The sequence below is a fragment of the Electrophorus electricus genome, chromosome 25 (genome assembly GCF_013358815.1).
Source record: "Electrophorus electricus isolate fEleEle1 chromosome 25, fEleEle1.pri, whole genome shotgun sequence".
Taxonomy (NCBI): domain Eukaryota; kingdom Metazoa; phylum Chordata; class Actinopteri; order Gymnotiformes; family Gymnotidae; genus Electrophorus; species Electrophorus electricus.
The window spans coordinates 6,109,588-6,130,506 of record NC_049559.1 but is presented as its reverse complement, the minus strand read 5'-3'; the positions used below and the strand labels follow the sequence as shown (position 1 = coordinate 6,130,506).

Sequence of the window (20,919 nt, the reverse complement as noted above, 5' to 3'; positions counted from 1 at the left end):
AATCTCACACACCCACAGCCAAATCTATTCAGTGGGAGAGGTGACTGGGTTCAAAGCTGTGCTCACACCATGTGTATGGTGCCATCTTCAGGACGAACAAGATATAGTAAGATCACAAACCTGAGGAACTGGTTCCACAGCCAAGTCCCCCACACCTCAAGGAGAGGTTAAATGCTGCCCTCCGCTGTCTTCAGCAGAACATCTTGGGTTTAAGTAACCTTCGAAAAACAGGAGTAATCACCAATGGGGGGGATATCCATATTATAATTAGAATTATAATCCATATTATAATTATGGATAGTTTCCCCTAAAATTTAACTGGGATTTAGCTGAAGATGGGCCTCTTTATGTGATATTTTAAACTATCACATAAAATAAAATGCGTGATATTTAATTACTGGATGTATTTGTAAAAGTTTAGACAAATCTTTTTACCTGATCTACATTTATTATTACTGATTTCTCTGGACTTTATTTTCTAATTAGGAACCTGATCGTGCTTTTAACGATTTTAAAAAGCATTGCCCACAGACAATTTGGAAAAACAATATCAAACAAAAGTTGGTGATGGGCACGTTATTTGGATGACTATAGCTAAGTACTATACTAAGATAAGTACTATAGCTAAAAGAGCAAAAGAATGTATTTAAATGTATGTTATTTTTCTACACCCGTCTAACTTCGTAGTGTTTCGCCAACGATCGAGTTTAGTTCGGTAAACTTCGCCGAGTTCCGGCAACGCTTCGGCCGCTCTCGGCCGCGCCGCTACCGCCGCTCGGCTTTTCGTCCCCTTCGCTCTCCGCGTTGTTGTTCTCGGTGACGCGACGGAGGTGTAGCCTGACGCGGCCTCTTACGTGTCGGCCCGAATAAAAGTGGAGCTCCGCGGGCTCGGGAGTGACGGAAGGAGTCTGTATCGGTAAGAGAAGACGAGCGTCCTGGGGAGGGGAAGGAGAGGAAGACCGGGCACGTCCCCAAAATCAGACCGAACCCCGGTCGGGTTGGGAAACAAAGAGATCATGGCGGCGGGGTTGTTGCAGGCGGGCGGGCGGCCGTGCATGCACGGAGGGTGGGGAGGCTCCGGGCGCTAGACACGGGGTCTGCGTGCGTGCTCGCCCGGGGGGACATGGAGAGAAATGTCGGTTCAATCACGCGGTTTCTGATGTAACGTCAGTGTCCGACCTCGTCGTGTCATCTCCGGGTGCAAGCGTCCTCCTTCACCCGAGCTATATTCGGCCACCGGAGCCAGCAGGCTTTCTGTACTTCAGTCACATAGCTAAATATACCTTTTTATTTGCTCCTGTGGCGTGGGACTTTTTTCTACTAACCAGAAATGCGATTTATTCTTAACTAGTTGCATTATAAACAGTAAGCTTCCAGTGTTCTTGCATGGTGCAAAATGCAGTGCAATAAGCAGCATGCAGCTGACCAGATCCACACTGGTGCGCGCAACCAAAAAAAGTAGATTTGCTCAGTAATGGTTTAAACGAGTCAAAATGTCTTAAAAGAAGACGGATGCCGGCTCACATCGCTAGCTACAGCAAATACATGCTATGCACAGGAAGTGGCAGAAGCAAATACACTTGCCTTAATGTCTTGCTCTGATACCCTGCTTGCATTAAAACTTACATTAGCATTTAATATGGTATTTTAAAATGTGATGTTCCATTACCAACTAGTTATTGTGGAAGACGTCAGATGTTGTTTCATGTGTTCCGTGTGGACACTTACCAGACTTGAATTAAATGTTACAGATTTAACAGGTGTAACACAAACAATGAGATTTTCTGGACAGCTGAGTCAAGATCTAGCTTAAGATTGCAATCATGAACGTTTCTGAAGTTCACACAAGGTTCCAGTTGGTTAGAACATTCGTTTAGTACATTTGTACTCTGCTTTGTAGATGGTCCCTTCATTGGGTTGTAGACTTAAAGGAGCAATAAGTCATTTTATCCTATGATTATTCTTCCCAATATGAATCAGAGATTCTGTACTAAATCTATTTTACATTTATGGCATTTAGCTGACACTTTTATCCAAAGCGACTTACAATTATGACTGAGCACAACTTGAGCAGAAAAGGTGGGACTTGCTCAGGGGCCCAACAGTGGCAACTTGGCAGTGGTGGGACTTGAACTGGCAACCTTCCAACTACAAGTCAAGCACTGCCCCTATTTCAGACATGGCTGCATCCACATGGATAAATAATAAATTGTTTCCTTTGAGGACTACAAAGCAATTTCATTCATCATCTCATGTGAACTGCACTTTATAGAAAAATGTACAAATAATAATCACTTTCATGAATACTGTTTGCTACTTTTTGGTGGTAAAATGACTTAAAAATGTTCCTTTAATTTTACCACACTGGCAAAATATTTGTCAACAATAGTTTGTTCAGCTAATGTTTGCACTGTTCACATGCAGTAACAGTAACAGTCTTTCTGTGACTGACCAAAATACCTGCTATCAGGTTCACAGAGGTCAACAGCCGCACCTTTTCCAAGAATGGTGCTGTCCTCAGCAGGTTTCTGATTAAATGACGGATGATCTAATTGTAGCCACACACAGAGCTAGTATATGGGAACACTGACAATCCTTTATATACTACACCCAGAAGTCAAATAGTGCTTATTCAAATGGCCTTTGTTCTGATTTGTGTGTTGATGTATATCAGGCTCATTCCCTCTCATAAACGCTTTATACACACAAAACTGCCTTTACAATTTGAACTTCCATGGGACGACGAGCCCCTCTACATTCAACCCCAGAGCTTCTGTCTCTCTAGAGGCAGGAAGGAAGAAACGAGAACTCTGAAAAGTCCAACGTTTTGTGGATGACGTGTTTAACGATGGTAGGCAGTTGGAAGTGTTTGTAGCAATCCACGTAGAACGTGTAGCATTCCAGGAAACCAGGCTCTGTCTGTCTGTATATGTGCACACTCACCCACAGTCAGCTCTCAGTATCTGCGGGATATTGGTTCCAGAACCCCTGTGGATACCAAAATCTGCATGTTCAAATCTAAAATGGCATAGCATTTGCTATGTATAAATAATAAATGTATAAATAATCTAGATTACATAAAACATCAGATACAATATAATTGCCTTGTAAATAGTTGCTGTACTGGTGCCATTCATGTATACATTCCTGTCTCACCAGTGGGTGGTCATATTTTTTTTTCCCCTCACACTTGGGCCTATCAGATGCCTGAGAGTTTGTGGCTCACAGTTCCAGCCAGTCATCCAGCTTAGGGGTCACAGCTCCAAGTGCCCTCCACCCCAGTGGGACGACCTTGGTGTTAGTGTTCTACATTAAACACTAGAAGAAGAACTAGAACTAGGATTTCAGAAGTGCTTTGCTTATACAGCTAATGAAGGACCATGTCTTTTTTTTCCCTCTGGAAAGCTTGTGAACTGCACTGCAATTTTTACTACCTCTAAAGTTTTAAGTACAGTTCACTGTAATTACTCCCTGGAATCTTCTTCAGATATATGTGAGAGAAAAGTTAGCCTGCACACCGCCTGTTAAAAACAAAATGGTCTACCCATCAAGCCTATCCCTAAAATGGCTTCAAACAACTACAAATGAAACTTTGGTCACTTAAATACCAAATTTCTTTCCGGTGATGTCACCCCCCCGCCCCCTCCTCCCCGGCTCAGTAATAATGTGTTGTAAAAAGGGCTCCAATGTTTTTGCAGCTAACTCAATGACCATGGAGTCAGGAACCGAGGCCCAGCAGGGTGCAGACACAGCCGTGGCTGAGACTGAGACGCAGCATATCACCCAGGCTCAGATCGCCACGCTCGCCCAGGTAACCGGGTGCATGGGTTCATACTGTCTTGTTTTGCAGAGAGGTTCTGCACGCACGCACACACACACATCTTCATGTGAAACCCTTGTCAAGTGCTCTAGATGATGTGTAGCTGCGCAGTTCCAGACAGCCCTTATGTTGGTTAGTGCCTCGCTGTAATATGTAGCGTAATAGGCTGTAACTGTGCATGGCTGAAACTCTAGTTTTGATTTCAGACACAGTATCTGGACGAGCACTTCTACGGCGGTGTGCATCTGAAGCAGATTGGCTTACTGTTAGTGAATCAGCTTGCACAAAAAGTTGATACAGAAGCATGTCTGTGGTTTCTGTGTAATTCACTAAGGAATGAGAATGAACTTACATCAGAAGAATGTTTGGCTGACTCCAGTTCACTGCTGCCAGGCAATGTTCACACACAGTAGTGACTAGAAATTTATGACTGAAAGCTGAAGTATTGGAGACCCAGTACCATTTACATTACAGAAAATGTAAGACATTTGTAGTGTCCATCAGAATTAAAAAAAATAAAAGTTTAAATCCAAGTGTCACTTATGAGGCTCAACCTGTATTAGACTTACTTGTTTCTTTTATGTCCCGCATGCTTTCCACGCAGGTGACGGTGGGTGCAGGACATACCACCACTACTGGGCCCACGGTCACCCTGGTGCAGCTGCCCAACGGCCAGACGGTGCAGGTACACGGGGTGATACAGGCAGCCCAGCCCTCTGTCATCCAGTCCCCGCAGGTGCAGACAGTCCAGGTCGGTCACCTCTGTCAGTCAAGCATCTCGAAAATATCCACAAACGAGGTCCAACGCGATCCATTTTCCATCTTCTTTGTTTTGATCACAAGCTGGTCTGGTTTTGGGATCCAGGGCACATAGTATTATAATGCACCCATCAGAAACATTTTCTTTGCTAAACCTGCTGGAAAGCTACTTGGAGCAATTAGAATGACTTTTTACGCTATGTTAGCTTTCTCCTGCCATTTTTTTAAATGCGTATTATTAGCATTGTCATGTGAAGTATTCTTTCAAGCCTACTAGTGAAGTGCTAAGTGTCTGTACCTTGAAGATTTGAGCATTCTGTTGATCAGATTTCTACAGTAGCAGAGAGTGAGGACTCGCAGGGGTCTGTGGACAGCGTGACTGACTCTCAGAAGCGCAGGGAGATCCTCTCCAGACGTCCGTCTTACAGGTGCGTGCAGGAGTACGTCTCCTCTGTGTTGAATGGCACCGGTGTCTGTCGAAAACCTAAATGCTATCTTCCTTCCCGGGGCCGCACAGGAAGATCCTGAATGACTTGTCGTCGGACGCCCCAGGAGTGCCGCGAATCGAAGAGGAGAAGTCCGAGGAAGACGCGGCGCCTGCCATCACAACCGTTACTGTGCCGACTCCCATTTACCAGACCAGCAGTGGCCAGTACAGTATGTTTCAGTCACAGTGGAGGAATGCAATTTGAACATTATTTCTGCTAAAACTCTTAGAAGCACTTTGATGTGCATGAGTATATTGGATTTTTTTATTTGCAAGGTGAGACGTTAAACTGAAGAGTTTTTAAGATGGTAAATTCTCTTTCTTCTCCTTTTTAAAAAAAAAAAAACCCCAACAACATCATCTCCAAATTTGCAAATATTAAAGAGTGGAAGTCCCACTCTCAGTTCAGGACGCCACATCTGAATCTTCACCTTCCTGCATCTTCCAGTTGCTATCACGCAGGGTGGTGCCATCCAGCTGGCCAATAACGGCACGGACGGCGTGCAGGGGCTGCAGACCCTCACCATGACCAACGCGGCGGCCGCCCAGCCGGGCACCACCATCCTGCAGTACGCCCAGACCAGCGACGGGCAGCAGATCCTGGTCCCTAGCAACCAGGTGGTGGTGCAAGGTTAGCTGCTGTAGTGGGAAACTTGAATGAACGTTAAACGTACTTACACCGAGTGCCATTGTATTAACATTTCAGTTTGCAACAGTTCATGAACGGCAGCTATGGAACATGGACATTCAGGCCAGCACATTGTCACAGATATAGTAACTGGTAGAGCACGTAGATCAAGGTGCTTGCAACACCAAGCAGTGAGCTTTGATTTGATCCACCAGTACTTTAGTTCAGCTCATAGGTTGTTCATATGGTGAAAAACTCCAGTCTACATATGAAACCTGAGCTGTTCTGCTGTCCCCAGCCGCCTCGGGAGACGTTCAGGCGTACCAGATCCGCACTGCGCCAGCGAGCACCATCGCTCCGGGCGTGGTCATGGCGTCATCGCCTGCCCTTCCCAACCAGGGAAGCGCTGAAGAAGCCACACGCAAGAGGGAGGTGCGGCTCATGAAGAACAGGTGAGGACACCAGGACCGGGTGAGGCCTGTCAGCAAGCGGCGTACGCGGGAATTCTGGCCCACGTTATCTCTCTGGCTGTTCCTGGCTGCCAGGGTTCACATCACAGACGAAAACAAATCGCCTTTTAACTTTTTGGTTCTAGTCCTAATATAGAGTAAAGCAACCTTGAATATAACCACGGTGCTATATACATTTTTTGCTGTTGTCAATAATAATAATAATAATAATAATACATGATTAGACTGCATAATAGCTTAATACCAGACATTTCAAAAGCCCCTTGAAGTGCCATCTGAGAGTGTGGGTTTTAAAATGTATATTTACACGCGGGCGAATTCACTCACCAGCCACTTTTTTTGTTTGTTTGTTTGTTTATTTCTTCCCACCGTGTACCTCCACTCCCTGGCCACGACTGACCAGGTGTCATTTGGCATGTGAGCTGCACTCAACACAGCAGTGACTGTGACCAGGGTAGTCTGAGCTAAGCTGCTGCAGGTCCGCCAGACCGTGTGACCGTGTCCGTGTCTCTGCTCGGTGAAGAGCGGTCTGTCCAGCCAGCCGCAGTTTTGTGGTCAAAAACCGACCACTGAAAAGGCTCCAGATGGATGATAAACATAAATTGTGCATGACTTGTAGAGTTTTAACTGTAGACCTGCACGGTAATGCTTTAAAAGCAGGTGTTCCTTAGAGGGGATCGGTGAGTATATAAGCAAAGTGTTTGTTGGGAGAACTGCCAATAATAGCAGCCGATTCTGACAGAGTGGACAGAACCAGCTCAGAGTGGTTAAGAGCTCCATCTCTCTCCCCAGGGAGGCTGCTCGTGAATGCCGTCGGAAGAAGAAGGAATACGTCAAGTGTCTGGAAAATCGTGTCGCTGTTTTGGAGAACCAGAACAAAACTCTCATCGAGGAGCTCAAAGCCCTGAAAGACCTATACTGTCATAAATCTGAGTAACAACCTCTCCCATGTTTCATCCTCCATCTCGGTGGACCCACACGGATATATGTAGAGACTTTCTGAGCTCTCCCTGGACCGACACGCATGTTTTCTAAATGTACTTTTTCTTAAAAACAAACAAACAAAATGCTTCAGACTGCCTGGAGGAACACAAGAACATGCAGGGACACGCACCCCTTGTTTAAAATCTCATCAGCACCAATGGATGGCGTCACGACGGAGGAATTGGCTGAAAGCGTTACAAGGCTACGATGGAGGAGTTCCCCCTTACTTAGCTCACCAGGCTTGTTGGGAAATGTGTTGTTTCTGACATGCTGGCTCGGTGGTTTGACTTGGTGAGCATGGAAAGGAATTTGTTAAATCTAAATTTGTTAAACAAATATATTTTAAGAGGTGTAAGCAACTCAGTGCTATTTAAATTATCGAATCAACTCTAAGTGGAGTAAGTCGGAAAAATCTCATCTTAAATGGGAAAAGATCTTTTTTTCCGATGTGTCAGAGTTACAACTATATTTGTCCGACTGTTATTAATATTTGGTGTCAAATACTTGAGTTATCCTGTTTTGCTTGTTTTGTTTTTTTAATAACCTTCTTTCATGTCTACCATAAATGTTGGTAAATTTACTTTCAATGCCTCGTAAACTATAACTGTACAAAAATAGATTTAGAGAATATAAGGCATTTATAAATGAAGATATAAGTATTATCTGTATGACGTTATTCTAGCCGTGTACATTTTGTGTTTGATTAATGATTGTATTTTGTTCCTGCCAATAGTATCTGAATCCACTGCCCCAACAATCTTATCATCACCACTAGTATTGAATGTGTGCTGGTGTTCCAGCACCAGTTATCCTGATTTCCAGGCACACTCGAAAATAGCTTAACATTTTATAGCCAACTCTGCCTTTGTGAGCCAGACCCTTTTTGCGAATGTCCAAGGGGTTGACTGTGAAGTGCTTTATGTGAGGTGGCGTTTGTGTGCACTAATACAAACCGATCAGATTCTCCTGTACGTGGTTCCCTAATGAAATGTTCAGAGGATCCAGAAACGTTGGCAGCACTGAACATGGCCAGAATCAGAGTTGTTGCGAGGTGGGGGTGGATCTGGCCTGCCCTGCTTCTGGTGCCCTGCCACAATAATTATCAGCCCTAAAGTCGTCTGTTGGGCTTATGTTAGGCATTTGGCGCCCAAAATTAACATGTCACAAAATAACGAGAAGTGATTCCCTAAGGATATGGTAAAATATGGTTAATATTTTTACATTTCATTGACTTTTTAAATTTTATTTCATGATTCAACTTTAAATCGTTTGAATTAATTGTGGAGGTTTTTTTCTTAACCTGTATAATGAGTATTAATATCTCTTTGGCATTGCAGCATGTTTAAAATTGTTTTGTATATCATTTTTAACTTTGATATCTCTATGGTTTTTTGCATTATGTCACAATGGATATGGATTTGATGTCTGTATTTGATGCATCAACACATAAATAGAGGGTACAAATATGTCATTAGTCTACCATGACTGTTGCATTTCTGGCAGCTATTTCATAAAAAAAAACCAGTGTGTGTAAACAGTTGTTGTCTGATTCTTTGTATGCGTGTGTGTGTACGTTACCAATCAGGCCTGCATCCTAGGGTCATGATTTAACTGTCCTAAATGTGAGGTGAAGTTTTTCCTGTTTGAAACAGCATGTTAATTCTTTTTTATTGCAATTAACCGAAAACATCAGCATTCTTCTGATTTGGCACAGATCACCCCTTCTTGGGTTTGTCAACCCAAACATTAATGTTGTTGTCACTGTCAGTGATGTAGAAGTGTATTATCAAAGGCCCGGATATTCGATTTTTGCACACTAAATGGAAAGAGACATCAGACCTGCCTGATCACAAAGAATCAACCCTCCTAAAGCATAGCATCTCTATGGTGGTCTTCACACTTCACCAGGGTTATTACTAATGTCTAACTCCTCATTCCCACGCACTCCCAAATTGCTGGGTTTCAACCAGCCATTCTGCAGTGTGATTTAACTCCAGCACACTGTATTGGAGAACTATTCTCTCGCCAGCAAGTTTCCTGAGTACAAATCTGCTCACGCAACACACACATAGATAGACACAGAGCACCTTGGACCTGATGTCTTCTGCCAAGACCTGTTCTTTTCTGAAAGGTGAGTGCCTGACTCTGAGCCGCCCCCTAATCTATGGCTGCTATACCACCTCTGGATAAATGTGTTCAGTCCCTGCAGATGAAGATGAACTGAGCTCACTATGGGCTGGGAATGGTTTCACCTCTTGCCAGTAAAACCTCTTTATTACCTGTGCACCTGACCTGATGAAATACTAGCACATTTGGACATACAGTTACAACCATAAAATGTTACCTGTGTCCATGCATACAGGTAGTAATAACGTAATGAGAAGATGATACCGATGTTTTTATGTTTTCTAGCTGTGGATTAAAGCTGATGTTTCTAGATGAAATATTTTGGGTGTTTTGTTGATTTTTGTACATGCCTACTTTATATAGTCCATTCATCACTCTCACTTTCTATATACACTATCTAGTAATGATAGGAGCAACTTTTAAGTATGTAATAGGTGTGATATTACACAACTCTTTAAAAGATTGATAGCCCATAACCTTATAAAGACAGTTACACTTCTTGCATCACATCTTTGTACACATGTATGAATAGCCTTGTTTTTAGGAATTCTTTGTTCAGTTTTGATTCAGGCCATATGCTGTGATTTGATTTGGTTCATTTTTACTGTTCTCTAATCTTAGCAACATATTATGCCTTAAACAATTCTCACTTGAGCAAAATGTCACTGTATTTCACATTTCACAACTCTTGATGGTCCAGTACACCCCTGTTTATTAGGTTAAGGTTGGTTGGTTTCCTAAATTCAGTTACCAATCTCGTTTAATTTTTCATCAGTGTTGTCTGTAAAATCAGATCAGGTACAAAGCAATGTCAAGCATCATTAACCAGCACACACAGGCCTGACAAAACACAGACTGGCAACATCTACCACCCCGAAAAGCAATGTGACATTTTACACCATTCACATGTATCTAGGACACAAATATAAGCTTAACTCGGCCGTGCACGTCCGAGGGTATCACATCTAGGACTCTTTCAGTCCCTCATATCATAATTGGCAGGGAGAGGTCAATATTGCATCAGTGCCTTGTAGCCATGGACTACAAATAAAGCTTCTGCAAAAAGGAAATGACAACATTAATGACCATATTAATGCAGAGAATAAAGACTTTGACCAGAGAACTCATTAAAGTATATTAAAAACTTCCTTTATGTAATTTTAACTAAAAACTTTTTTTATAAAAAAAAATATATATATATATATATATATATATATATATATATATATATATATATATATATATATATATATATATATATCACTGAATCTACAGGAAATGTTAGGATCAGCTAGCATTGCATGCATTGCATAGTAGTTTAAATAACCTTATTTTTACAATAAATAAATTATAGTTGTAGCTACCGCCAATGACTGTAGTGTAAAAGAGAGCTGGGTTATACATTAAATATCCAGCAACAGGAATCTATCCAATGGCGCCTACATTTTGTAAGTGGCAGAGTTATTGGCCAATGAGGGCGAAGATCCCGGTTTTGTTGTGGTCACACGCCCAATAGTCATTGACAGAATTTTAAAGTGGGCGGATCCGGATCGCATCGGCCGAAACCGATGGCGGCGGCGGGGCACGGCTCGCGACACTGGCCGGTGTGGCTGAGGGCATAACGGGGATCCTCAAACAGACTCGGTGGGACAAGTTTAAAACGGGCTGTGGTCGGTTTATCTCTCATCTCATCGTTTATTCACCACCTACGGAGATAAAAAAAAAGAAAAAAGAAAAACAGCGACCAATGGGTTGTGGCGGGCCGCGGTCTCAGCGCTGAGCTTGTCGTTTGATTCATGGCGTGAAAATTGCAGCTAGCTAGCAGTTAGCTACCGGCACCGGCACCGAGCAGCGCGGATGGTCGGGGCTGCCCGTTTTACGAACTTTTACACACATACGTGCTACGAGTGGGACCGCCAGTCTTCGAGGACCACCGTCAGCGGAGTTTAAAGGGACCGATTAGCCAAGGCTAGCGCGCCCTCGTTCACGGCGATGCGTCCGTTAGCGTGCTAGCTAGCTAGCCGCGTTAGCTCGCGAGGCTAGGCGGGACGGGGATGGGTCAAGACGGCCCGTGACAAGCATCTGCCCGGAGCTGTACGTGAAGCGCGTTTGTAGCCGAGGCGGTAGTTAGGTTACGTTTAGTCCAAACGGCTCCCAGAGTCGGGTTTGGGACGTTAGCCGTTAGTCTGCACCGTCCCCGGCCCGCCGCGCGCGTGAGAGAACGCACTTTCCCGGTGGCGGGGGGGGAGAGAAAAAAAAAAAATTCCGGGAGGATTTGACAGTTTCCGAGCTCCGCGCGATATTCGGAGCCGCGTGCAATGGGGAATACGGTGTCCTGCTGCGTGTCTCCCGGCGGGAGTCCAAAGCTCCCGCGGCCAGAGGATCGCGTGGAGTCCTACCAGATAAACACAGACTTTAGCGACGACACCGGCCCGTACCTGCAGCACATCAGTGACCGGGAGCTGCCCGACGGTAGGTGATCTCTCGCGTCTCTCTTTAGCGCATTAAGTAAGTGAGTAGCCGCCACTGGTTTCGCCCAGAGCACTTATCCGGTTCCATGGCCGTGTGGCCTTCCGTTTCGGGTTCCTCCCGAGGACGGCCTACACGTGCAAGTTACTGGAGGGAGCTGCGCTGCATGATAGACCGCTAAGATAAGAGTGACGATTGAGCAAACTAACAGTCTGCGATGGAAAAAAAGCAGGAGGGAGGGGGAGAGAGAGAGAGGTCCCCCACCTCTGGTGTTTATCCGGGGTTAATTTGCAGGGTTTACTAACGTTTATTTTGCCCCAGAAAGACCTACACATCCGTCAGAAATAACATCCTGTGCGCGCACACACACTTCAGACCATGATACTGACTAGGCATATGTTGGACAGCATGTGGTGTTTGCTACTACAGCTGGTATTGAGCTTGGTGATAAGGACATTCCAGGCAGTCCCCAAGGATTTTCCCAGACAAGGGAAGAGCAGGACTGCACAGTGAGCTAGAGGAGACTCCCAAATATCCGTGCTATTCCTGGCATCCCATTGAAGGGGAACAGCTGTCCTTTCAGTCTCCCTCCTTCTCTCTCCTGGAGTTTCAACTGAAATACCTTACATTTGATGGCAGTGGACTGTGAAGGGGAAACCAGAACCTGTCCATGTGCCATCAACATCTGGGACAAACGAGGCGTGACGTGATTATGGTTACGGTTGAGCAAAGATCCCGAGTCTGTTGGTAATACCCTCATCTGAGCTCCCAGCTTTTTATCCGCCAGACTCGTACAAAATTTGGCTCGCCCAGCCCGCTCGTCTGGTTTCTGCCAGGCTGGCCTTTCTTCTTTGGCGTAAGTGTGGCGCTGCTCCCCCCACACTCCCCATTGCCGGCCGTGGGTTATTTTTGACACTGGAGCACGGTGCTGCAGGCTTAGCACTCTCAGCTGGACTGTCATCCAGTCTCCAGCTCAAGTACAGTTTAAGCGTCTGATTGTCCTTTGAGCATGTTGGTCAACAAGGTGAGAGACTTGTGGGTGATGTGTGTTCATGACTACACTTCCAGGCAATGAATGGCAGTTATAACTGGTGCTCAGGTTACTGGATTGGACTGTACTATGAGTGTCCGTGGAAAAACCTGTTTAGATTTCGATGTCCTGTCCATGGGGGAAAAAAAGCGTTTGTTTTGTTTTTGTTTGCTTGTTAAACCCAACAAGAAGCCAACCCAGCTTTGGTAAACATTGGCGTTTTAGTTGGAAATGTCCCAGAACCTCCGTGTATTCTGCCTTATCTGTCTTCACAGGGATCTGAGAGCTAGCGTGCAAATGCCACAGCTTTGCTGAGGTACGGCTCTGTCCGCGACTGCATCTCCGGGCCGCCCAACCTGGCGTGCACTCGCAGCTGGTCCGACAATGACACTTTGGCCTTCTGGGGTCCTACAGCTCCAGTTGGACAAACTGTTGAATGTGCCCATATTAAGTGCTGCTGTCGTCTTCTCCCTTTCTCTGTTCACTAGCTGGTGTCGGTACCCTGCTAATAGGTGCAGGGGGAGATCGGCTTGGGGTGGAAACGAGGGGGTAAAACGGACCTTTCCAGGCCTTTGGATGTGACGGCTTCTTCGGATGCTTGGCGTAACTGATCCACTTGAGTTATTTAGTTGCAGTGATTTGCTGCCCCCGCCCCAAATGTATTAACATAGTCATTGGGTTACGACAAGCAAAAACAAGTGCTGTTGGGTTTGTTCTCTCTCTGTTAGGTTAATTCGGTCTTCCTCTGTGGGGTAGTAGATCCAACCAGTATTTACCAGTCAGCGAGCTGACACAACAGTGCTGTGAGTGTCCGCATGCACAATGCACCATGCATGAGCTGCCAGTATTTTCCAACAACACGCAACCACACGGTAACACGCCTGCCCCGTCCGGCACCCTCGTACCCCTGCCCAGCCGTAAGCTCTGTCGGCTCTGAACCGGGCCTGCCTGAGCAAGGAGCTGGAGAGAGGCCCGGCGGCTGCAGACCTGGGCGTCTAGACCGGGACGCTGTGGTAATTCTTCGGGGCTGTGATTAACGCTGCCTGTCGGAAGCTCGAGCGATCAATTGACGAAATGCAGCCTGTCTGACCGTCTGTTGCTTCCAGGACCCCGGCCAGAGAGAGTGGAGGCTCTCCATCGTGGTTTCAGGGGGCTTCTGGGAGTCTCTCATTCAATGATCTAAGTGGATATATCTCGGCTCTGTGAGCCGACCTGCCGTGACCCCGTGCCCATGATGGTAGGAGGGGGATGCAGAGTAGGGTTGGCTCTAACTGGCATAGGACAATGTCTACAAGGAGACATTGCGATGGACAAGGGGGATAGGATTTTTTTAGATACTTTTTTTTAAATACATTTTTTCAATAGCCGTTCGATTAATACATTAATTACTATTTATTATGAGCCCTTGCAATGATAAACCATATATGAGACGTTTTTTGAAAAAATCACTTAAGCCTGGTATTGTTTGATGTCCTCTGTTAAAAAGAAAGCGTTTCTTCTGTTTATTAGGCAGTATTTTTTTTATTTGAATGTTTGCTCATGCATACATTTAAACCGTTTATGTGCTGCCATAAACTGATTTTGGTAGGCCCACTGAAGATATGCATTCTATGAAATAAAACAATAATGTAAAGTATTATTGTAAGTGTTATTTTTAACTGCCTATACATGAACGAAGTAAGGTAAGTCTAAATAAACATGCTTGGCCTTTTAATGTAAAAGGTAAAATGACTAACAAATAATAAAATAACTAAAACAACTGTTTACATAAGGGTTTTCATTGGTAAGACTCAACACTCCTTAAAATCCATATTCATCAGCTCTGCGGCCCAAGTAATAAATATAGCTTTCTATGTTATAACAGATAGTTGAATTACAGGAGGTAGGGTGCACCCTACTGTGGGTTTGGACAGGGGTGTGGCATCACGGTGCCAGCTCATTGTCGTGATGTCTGTCAGCCATCGTCTGTCGGCACAAGCCTAATGCAGAGGGAGGGTACTGTGTTCCCGCCTGTGCCCACAACAGGCACATTGTGCCCGCTGTGCCAGCCAGTGCCAGTGTAGTGGGTAGGCATGCTGTCTATCTGCTCCCTCAAAGAGGACCTACAGAAAGTACCGAGTGTTTCCTCGGAGTCAGAGGAACCATGCGTTTCTGCACTATAAAGTATGTATCAAGAATAGGACACTCGGTTTGGTTGGTTGTTTGTTTTGTTTTTTTGTGTGTGTGTTTTGTTTTATTAAAATTGTCATTTATATTCAGACGTACAGCATTTCAGACCCGAAACCCTGGGCGTGGACACTCAGAGCCCAGCCTCTTTCAGTACCACCACGTCACACCACATCAAAGGTGTCTGAGGCACCGCGTGGCCTCACCAACCATTAAATCTGATCTGATTAGTTTCCTTTGTCTTCTCTGTGTCTCTGCGTGCATGGGGTTCAGATTTAGCTCTGGAGTCTAACCCTTCGGACCACGCCCGTGCCAGCACCATCTTCCTCAGCAAGTCTCAGACAGACGGTGAGTGGAAACTTGGGCACCTGACCAGATTTCAACTGCTTTTTGCACCTGTGGTTAAAATGATGACCTAATGAAACCATTTGCTTTAGGTTTCGCAACGATACTTTTGTTTGTCTTGCATTCTTGAGCTGTCATGTTGCGTTTAAGAGTATGTTGCATAGTTATGTTTGCATGTTTGCTGTCATGTCTTTGCCAAATATATCCATGGACGATAGGCCCAGAATTTTTCTATTAGAATGTTTTCCAGGTTTTTAAATGGTTTGCATCCATAAAGGTAAATCGCAGTGACCACAATGCGTGTGAGCACGCTGGTGATGGTCTGAAACGTGTGTGTGTGTGTGTGTGACTGGGACTAATGATGTTCTGACATATTGCCTCTTTTTCTTACAGTCCGGGATAAGAGGAAAAGCAATCATATAAATCACGTAAGTAAGGTGGACTAGGTTCCCAGTGTGCTCAGTGATGCCATGGAAACTCCCTCCAAGTGATCCTCACAACCAGATCTCTCTGTCAGATATCTCCTGGTCTCCTCTCCAAAAAATACAGCTCCTGCTCGACGATATTTATCGATGACAGCACGGTCAGCCAGCCCAACCTAAAAAGCACTATCAAATGGTGAGTGGAAGATGAATCGGGCAGCTGCAGTGTGTAGGTAAATTTCAGTCAGTAGTTGTTTTTATTTGCACTATACATTTTTAGGTTTCTTGGTACAGTGTGTAATATCAGTGCAGTCTGTGAGTATTTGGCCTGCGGCAGCTTCTGTTGTTTTGGAACTGTACATAGGATTGAATGTAAAATGATAATTGAGGTTGCAGTGCAGGGTGTCTGCTTTAATTGGAGGGAACGTTCCGAGGCATTAGGTTAGGACGCTCCTGTACAGCACAGACATCTGCTGTTGTTGCCGCCTGCTGTCATGCCCGTAAAGCCACATGAGCGCATTTCCATGGCATTCCTAGCCACCCAGTGCTAATGCACGCCATGGTGTGCAGAAGTGCTGGCGCGCTGTGACTCCTGACGGCCTGACCTGTTCCTGCTCCCTGGTGCAGGTTCATCTTCACTCTCAGACTTTGTATGGGGGGGGGGAGGGGCTCGGTAATGTTTTGGTTATGGTCGTTTGTTTGTGGACAAATGGCGGGCCAAAGAACAGCTGAGCAGTGCTGTTTGGAAGCTGCTGCCTAATTACTTGCACACTGCCCTGTGTTTATGACCCCGTTGCCTTGACTGTGTTATGCAATGATTTTGTTTTGTTCTCTTTCCAGTGTTACATTAGCAATATACTACCACATTAAAAACAGGTATGACACGTCACCGTTTAACTTTTGAGCAGGCTTGCCATCTAATTTGCAGCGAGTATCAGTTAAGATGTGCGTTGATCGAGTTCTTGACTTGCTTTCAGGGACTCAGACAGGTCACTGGACATCTTCGACGAAAAGAAACATCCACTGTCTGTAAGTGGCTATTCGCTCTCCTTTTAGGGACGATGTGATTGGCAGGCAGACACTTTAATCTATAGCTCCTAGTCCCTCTGTGAATCTCACCCCAAAATAATTTCATCCCTGACAGGTTGTACAGCATCGTGGTTCAGTACTAAAATCTTAATCCCAGCAAATCCGACTACTAAATTATAGATTTATGACGTGCCCACCGCAGCGTGCGCTCGTGTAATGCAGAGCTCACGGTACACGATTTTTTCCCTGGTTTTGCGCTCGCTAGCGGGTTTTGGAGGTCGCCAAGAAAAGCTCCAGACCGGAGGCAAATCGGCTGGAAAATTCAGGGCTGGAAAATCGTCTCTTGATCCCTGCGTGCAGATCGTTCAGAAGCGACCCAAGAGACTCATTGATCGCTCGCAGAGTCACAAATAATATCTAGCATGCTACATACAGAGACCTGTCGGCGAGTCCCAACCTTGTAGTGTGAAAACTGCTGCGGCCCAATTATGACTGGTAATTAGTGCGCTGCTGAGCTAAAGCCAATCAGAACTCACGACATGGAGCGAGGGGCAGCGTTAATCTGGCGACTTTGAAGGTCGTGTAGTCTACCCAATGGCTTACGTCTCCGGGTAGAGCAGATAGAGCAAGACGCTCTCCATTACCCGGGTCACGGGTTCGACTCCCAGGGCGTGCACATGCTCTCTCCTGGCGCTCCGAATAAGAGCGTCCGACGAATGCTGGAGATGTGAGTGACCCGGAGCTTGTCCTCTCACTGAATGCAGGAAGCACTGCAGGACTGCAGCTATTTTCACAGCAAATTTCATAGTCTGCTCCTATTTTTAAAAATGTAATTATTTATTTATTAAACAAGGTTTTCATCTTCTGGTGAGTTCAGAGATTATAACTGGTTCTCAAACATTTTTTTCCCAACATGCTTCCTTTCAGATCTGTCTCATTATTATTGTATATTACCTGTTGTGAGACTCTCTCCTTCTGTTGTGGTCCGTATCGTCACGGCCGTGAGAGGCCGATCCGTGTCGTACTGTGGCCTGCCTTCACCATGTGCTGACTCGCCCCAGACTGGGCCGCCGTGCTGTTGGGAGCACGGTCTGTGAAGCAGCTCGTAGGTCTGGAAGGTCTTGACCCCTCCTCTCCCGTGTCTGCATGTCCAGAGGGATCTGGTCCCCGATGACTACTTCCGCACGGACCCTGAACACAAGCTCATCTACCGCTTCGTCCGGACCCTGTTCAGCGCCGCCCAGCTGACGGCCGAGTGCGCCATCGTCACGCTGGTGAGAGGACCGCAGCCGCCCGGAAATAGAAAACCAAATCTTTTTTCTTTCCTTTCCTGTGGATTAGCCGTAGAAACCATAAATGGAGGGTCTTCACTGATAGTCCAGTTCAATTGCAAGACTCACCAGAATCTGTTTACAACAAGGCTGCTTCTTAAGTGCCCAGCATGCTTTGCGGTAGATATGGCAATTAAAAAAAAGTCATTCTAGTGTTTAGAATGTCTGGAGGAAATCCAGCAGGTCACAGGAGGCACAAGTGCTGACAGACCACACGTGTGCCCTGATCCTCAAATCATACAAGCACACTCTTTTTGTTGGACTTTGTCCATATGCTCAGAGTTCAAGTTATTCTGATGCCCACCAGAGGGCAGCAGATTCTCATAATCTCAGGCAGCTAGTTTAGCTCAGAACAAGACACGCAGAAACAATTGGCTCAAGTGAACTTGCACACATCTTAGCTTGCCATGCTGCTTTTCCTACAGATAATTTAGTTTGACCTGCAGCATAATTTAGCATGGGACCTCCTCTCTCACGGGGTTGTGTCACATGGGACCTCCTCTCTCATGGGGTGTGTGCCACAGGTGTATTTGGAGAGGCTGCTGACTTATGCGGAGATTGACATCTGCCCTTGTAACTGGAAGAGGATCGTACTGGGAGCCATCCTGCTGGCCTCCAAAGTCTGGGATGACCAGGCCGTCTGGAACGTGGACTACTGCCAGATCCTCAAAGACATCACTGTGGAGGACATGTGAGTGTGTGTGTGTGTGTGTGTGTGTCACCATGCCCAGATCTGCACCACCACCAGCCAGGAGGGTGTGTGTGTGTGTGTGTGTGTGTGTGTGTGTGTGTGTGTGCGCATTTACACACCTCACCTGACATGGCACTTGAATCTCAGCAGCAGGACAGTAGTATATCCTGGAGATGTGCTGGGGGGAGTGTTGCTTGCTTACAGCCACTCCATTCGCTCGTGCCAGCATCTGTGCCTGTGTGTGGGTGTGGGTGGGTGTGGGTGGGTGGATGGGTGTGGGTGGATGGGTGTGTATGTGTGTGGGTGTAGCCACATGCTCTCTCAGGTCTATTTTCATCCTGTCCATTGAAGCTTTGTGAGCCTCTGGGCTGGCTGCCTTCAAGTGCTCTCAGAGCCCCAGCATAATGGCTCAGGCTCTGGCCCACTCCATTTGTTGCCCCTGGCAACCGGTTCCCTCCCTCCCTTCCTCCCGCCGCCTCCCTGAAGCACACAGGCCAGCGTCTCCAAGGAGACGGGCTCGGCGCCATCATACCCAGAGTGGTGAGATCAGAGGATGCGTGTGATGAGAGGTGGCGGAGAGGGAGAAGCCCCTCACCCCACACCGTTTGGTACTACCCCCACACTGATGCCCCACCCACCTTTCGCACCGTATCAGACTGTATCGAGGAATAGGGATGTGCCGCTAGCTTGGAACTCCTCCTGTAATCTGACTAAGACTTGATAATCTGTTTTGACTGAGGGTTGTACACTAGCTGTACTGAAAGGTGCACTAAAAGTTTAGCCTCAGTGTTTGTAAGGATGTTATTTCCGGAGGCTGTCGGTGCACTGCTGTGTCCTCCCCTCACCAGGAACGAGATGGAGCGGCACTTCCTGGAGCTGCTGCAGTTCAACATCAACGTGCCGGCCAGCGTCTATGCCAAGTACTACTTCGACCTGCGCTCGCTAGCCGATGACAACAACCTCAGCTTCCCTCTGGAGCCCCTGAGCAACGAGCGCGCTCACAAGCTCGAGGTGAGTCCCATGGGGAGGGGGGGTGGTCAGGGATGTTCTCCACGCAGGTGCAGAGGTGAAAGGTGGAGCGCGGAGTACGCCAGGTTCCTCGGCCCGCTCCGTGGGGCCGACCGGGCGGTCCACGTCTCTGCTCCAACCCAGCCGTCCCGCATTCCTAAAGCCTTAGTTCAGGGGCAGCAGGAGCTGGGGTGGAGCAGAGCTCCGGCACACCTGGTAGGCCCTGTGGGGCAGGTTCAGAGAGACCAGCCAAGCGCAGAGGAAGGCTTGGATCTGACCGATGGTGGCTGTCTTTGGTGCAGGCGATCTCCAGACTGTGCGAGGACAAGTACAGAGACCTGAGCCGGGCTGCTATGAGGAGGTCGTTCAGCGCGGACAACCTGGTGGGCATCCGCAGGTCCAACGCCGTGCTCTCCTAGACCCCTGACCTCTAACCCCTGCACATAGAGCTCGCGTTCACGATGCCCCTTGAACTCGCCCCTCCCCGTCCTCTGGTTCTTTCCTCCAGTACACTGAGGACTCCTACCTACACCAGTGCAAAACGACTTCTCCACATAGAAACAAAAAACTGACTGAAGGATTGTTTTCTTTTGTTTTTTTTGCTTACTATGTAGGCTACTAGCTGTGAAATTTGTCAGTTTTTAATTGAAATCAATTGCAGATGGAGTATTTTAAATAAACACTAATCATGTAAACATGTATTCTTTCCTGTTTTGCCATGCAGGTTAAGGTTGCACAGCAGGGACAGAATAAGACTTCATTTACAGTATATAACTACATAAGAAAAGGCATTTGGTTGAAATGTTGGTTTTGATGAAAGTTATGTTTGAATGCTTGTAATTACAACACTCCCCTAGTGATGTTCTCAAATATTCGCTAGTGATCTGGATGCAGTCCACACTCATCTCTTGGAGGGCAGGGTGAAACGTACAGAAGCCCTATTAACATCTGCAGTTTGAGGGCGGGTGTGAGCCATATGGAGATGGAGAGCGGTAGACCCAGTGTTTGAAAGCTGCGTACGATTTGACGTGCAGCCTTACACACTGGCCTTTTCCAGACACGAGTATCGCTGTAATTACTCACCACGGGTGCCGGATCTTGTCCCTACTCCCCAATAAAGTGTGTGTTGTCAACCCCCATCACTTTTGCTGGT

General features: G+C 46.3%; 2 protein-coding genes across 3 annotated transcripts; both read left to right on the top strand.

Moving 5' to 3' along the window:
• The first annotated feature begins 809 nt into the window (after positions 1–809).
• On the top strand, positions 810–8,683 carry creb1b (cAMP responsive element binding protein 1b). 2 transcript variants are annotated; one of them, XR_004775635.1, is made up of 9 exons: positions 810–916; positions 3,699–3,811; positions 4,425–4,571; positions 4,907–5,007; positions 5,097–5,236; positions 5,515–5,697; positions 5,993–6,146; positions 6,568–6,844; positions 6,957–7,026. XR_004775635.1 is itself a non-coding variant. In XM_026995736.2 (8 exons), exons 2-8 carry the CDS (start codon positions 3,707–3,709, stop codon positions 7,099–7,101), a joined length of 975 nt encoding a protein of 324 aa, XP_026851537.2. In that variant the 5' UTR covers positions 810–916; positions 3,699–3,706; the 3' UTR covers positions 7,102–8,683. The 2 variants fall into 2 exon arrangements, 1 of the variants encoding a protein (XP_026851537.2); XM_026995736.2 differs by lacking the exon at positions 6,568–6,844 and having other exon boundaries at positions 6,957–8,683.
• A 2,381-nt stretch (positions 8,684–11,064) lies between these two features.
• Positions 11,065–20,461, top strand: ccnyl1 (cyclin Y-like 1). The gene is made up of 10 exons (XM_027033157.2): positions 11,065–11,747; positions 15,214–15,288; positions 15,679–15,713; positions 15,803–15,903; positions 16,548–16,583; positions 16,685–16,736; positions 17,891–18,010; positions 18,592–18,758; positions 19,607–19,769; positions 20,069–20,461. Exons 1-10 carry the CDS (start codon positions 11,594–11,596, stop codon positions 20,183–20,185), a joined length of 1,020 nt encoding a protein of 339 aa, XP_026888958.1. The 5' UTR covers positions 11,065–11,593; the 3' UTR covers positions 20,186–20,461.
• Positions 20,462–20,919: the final 458 nt, after the last annotated feature.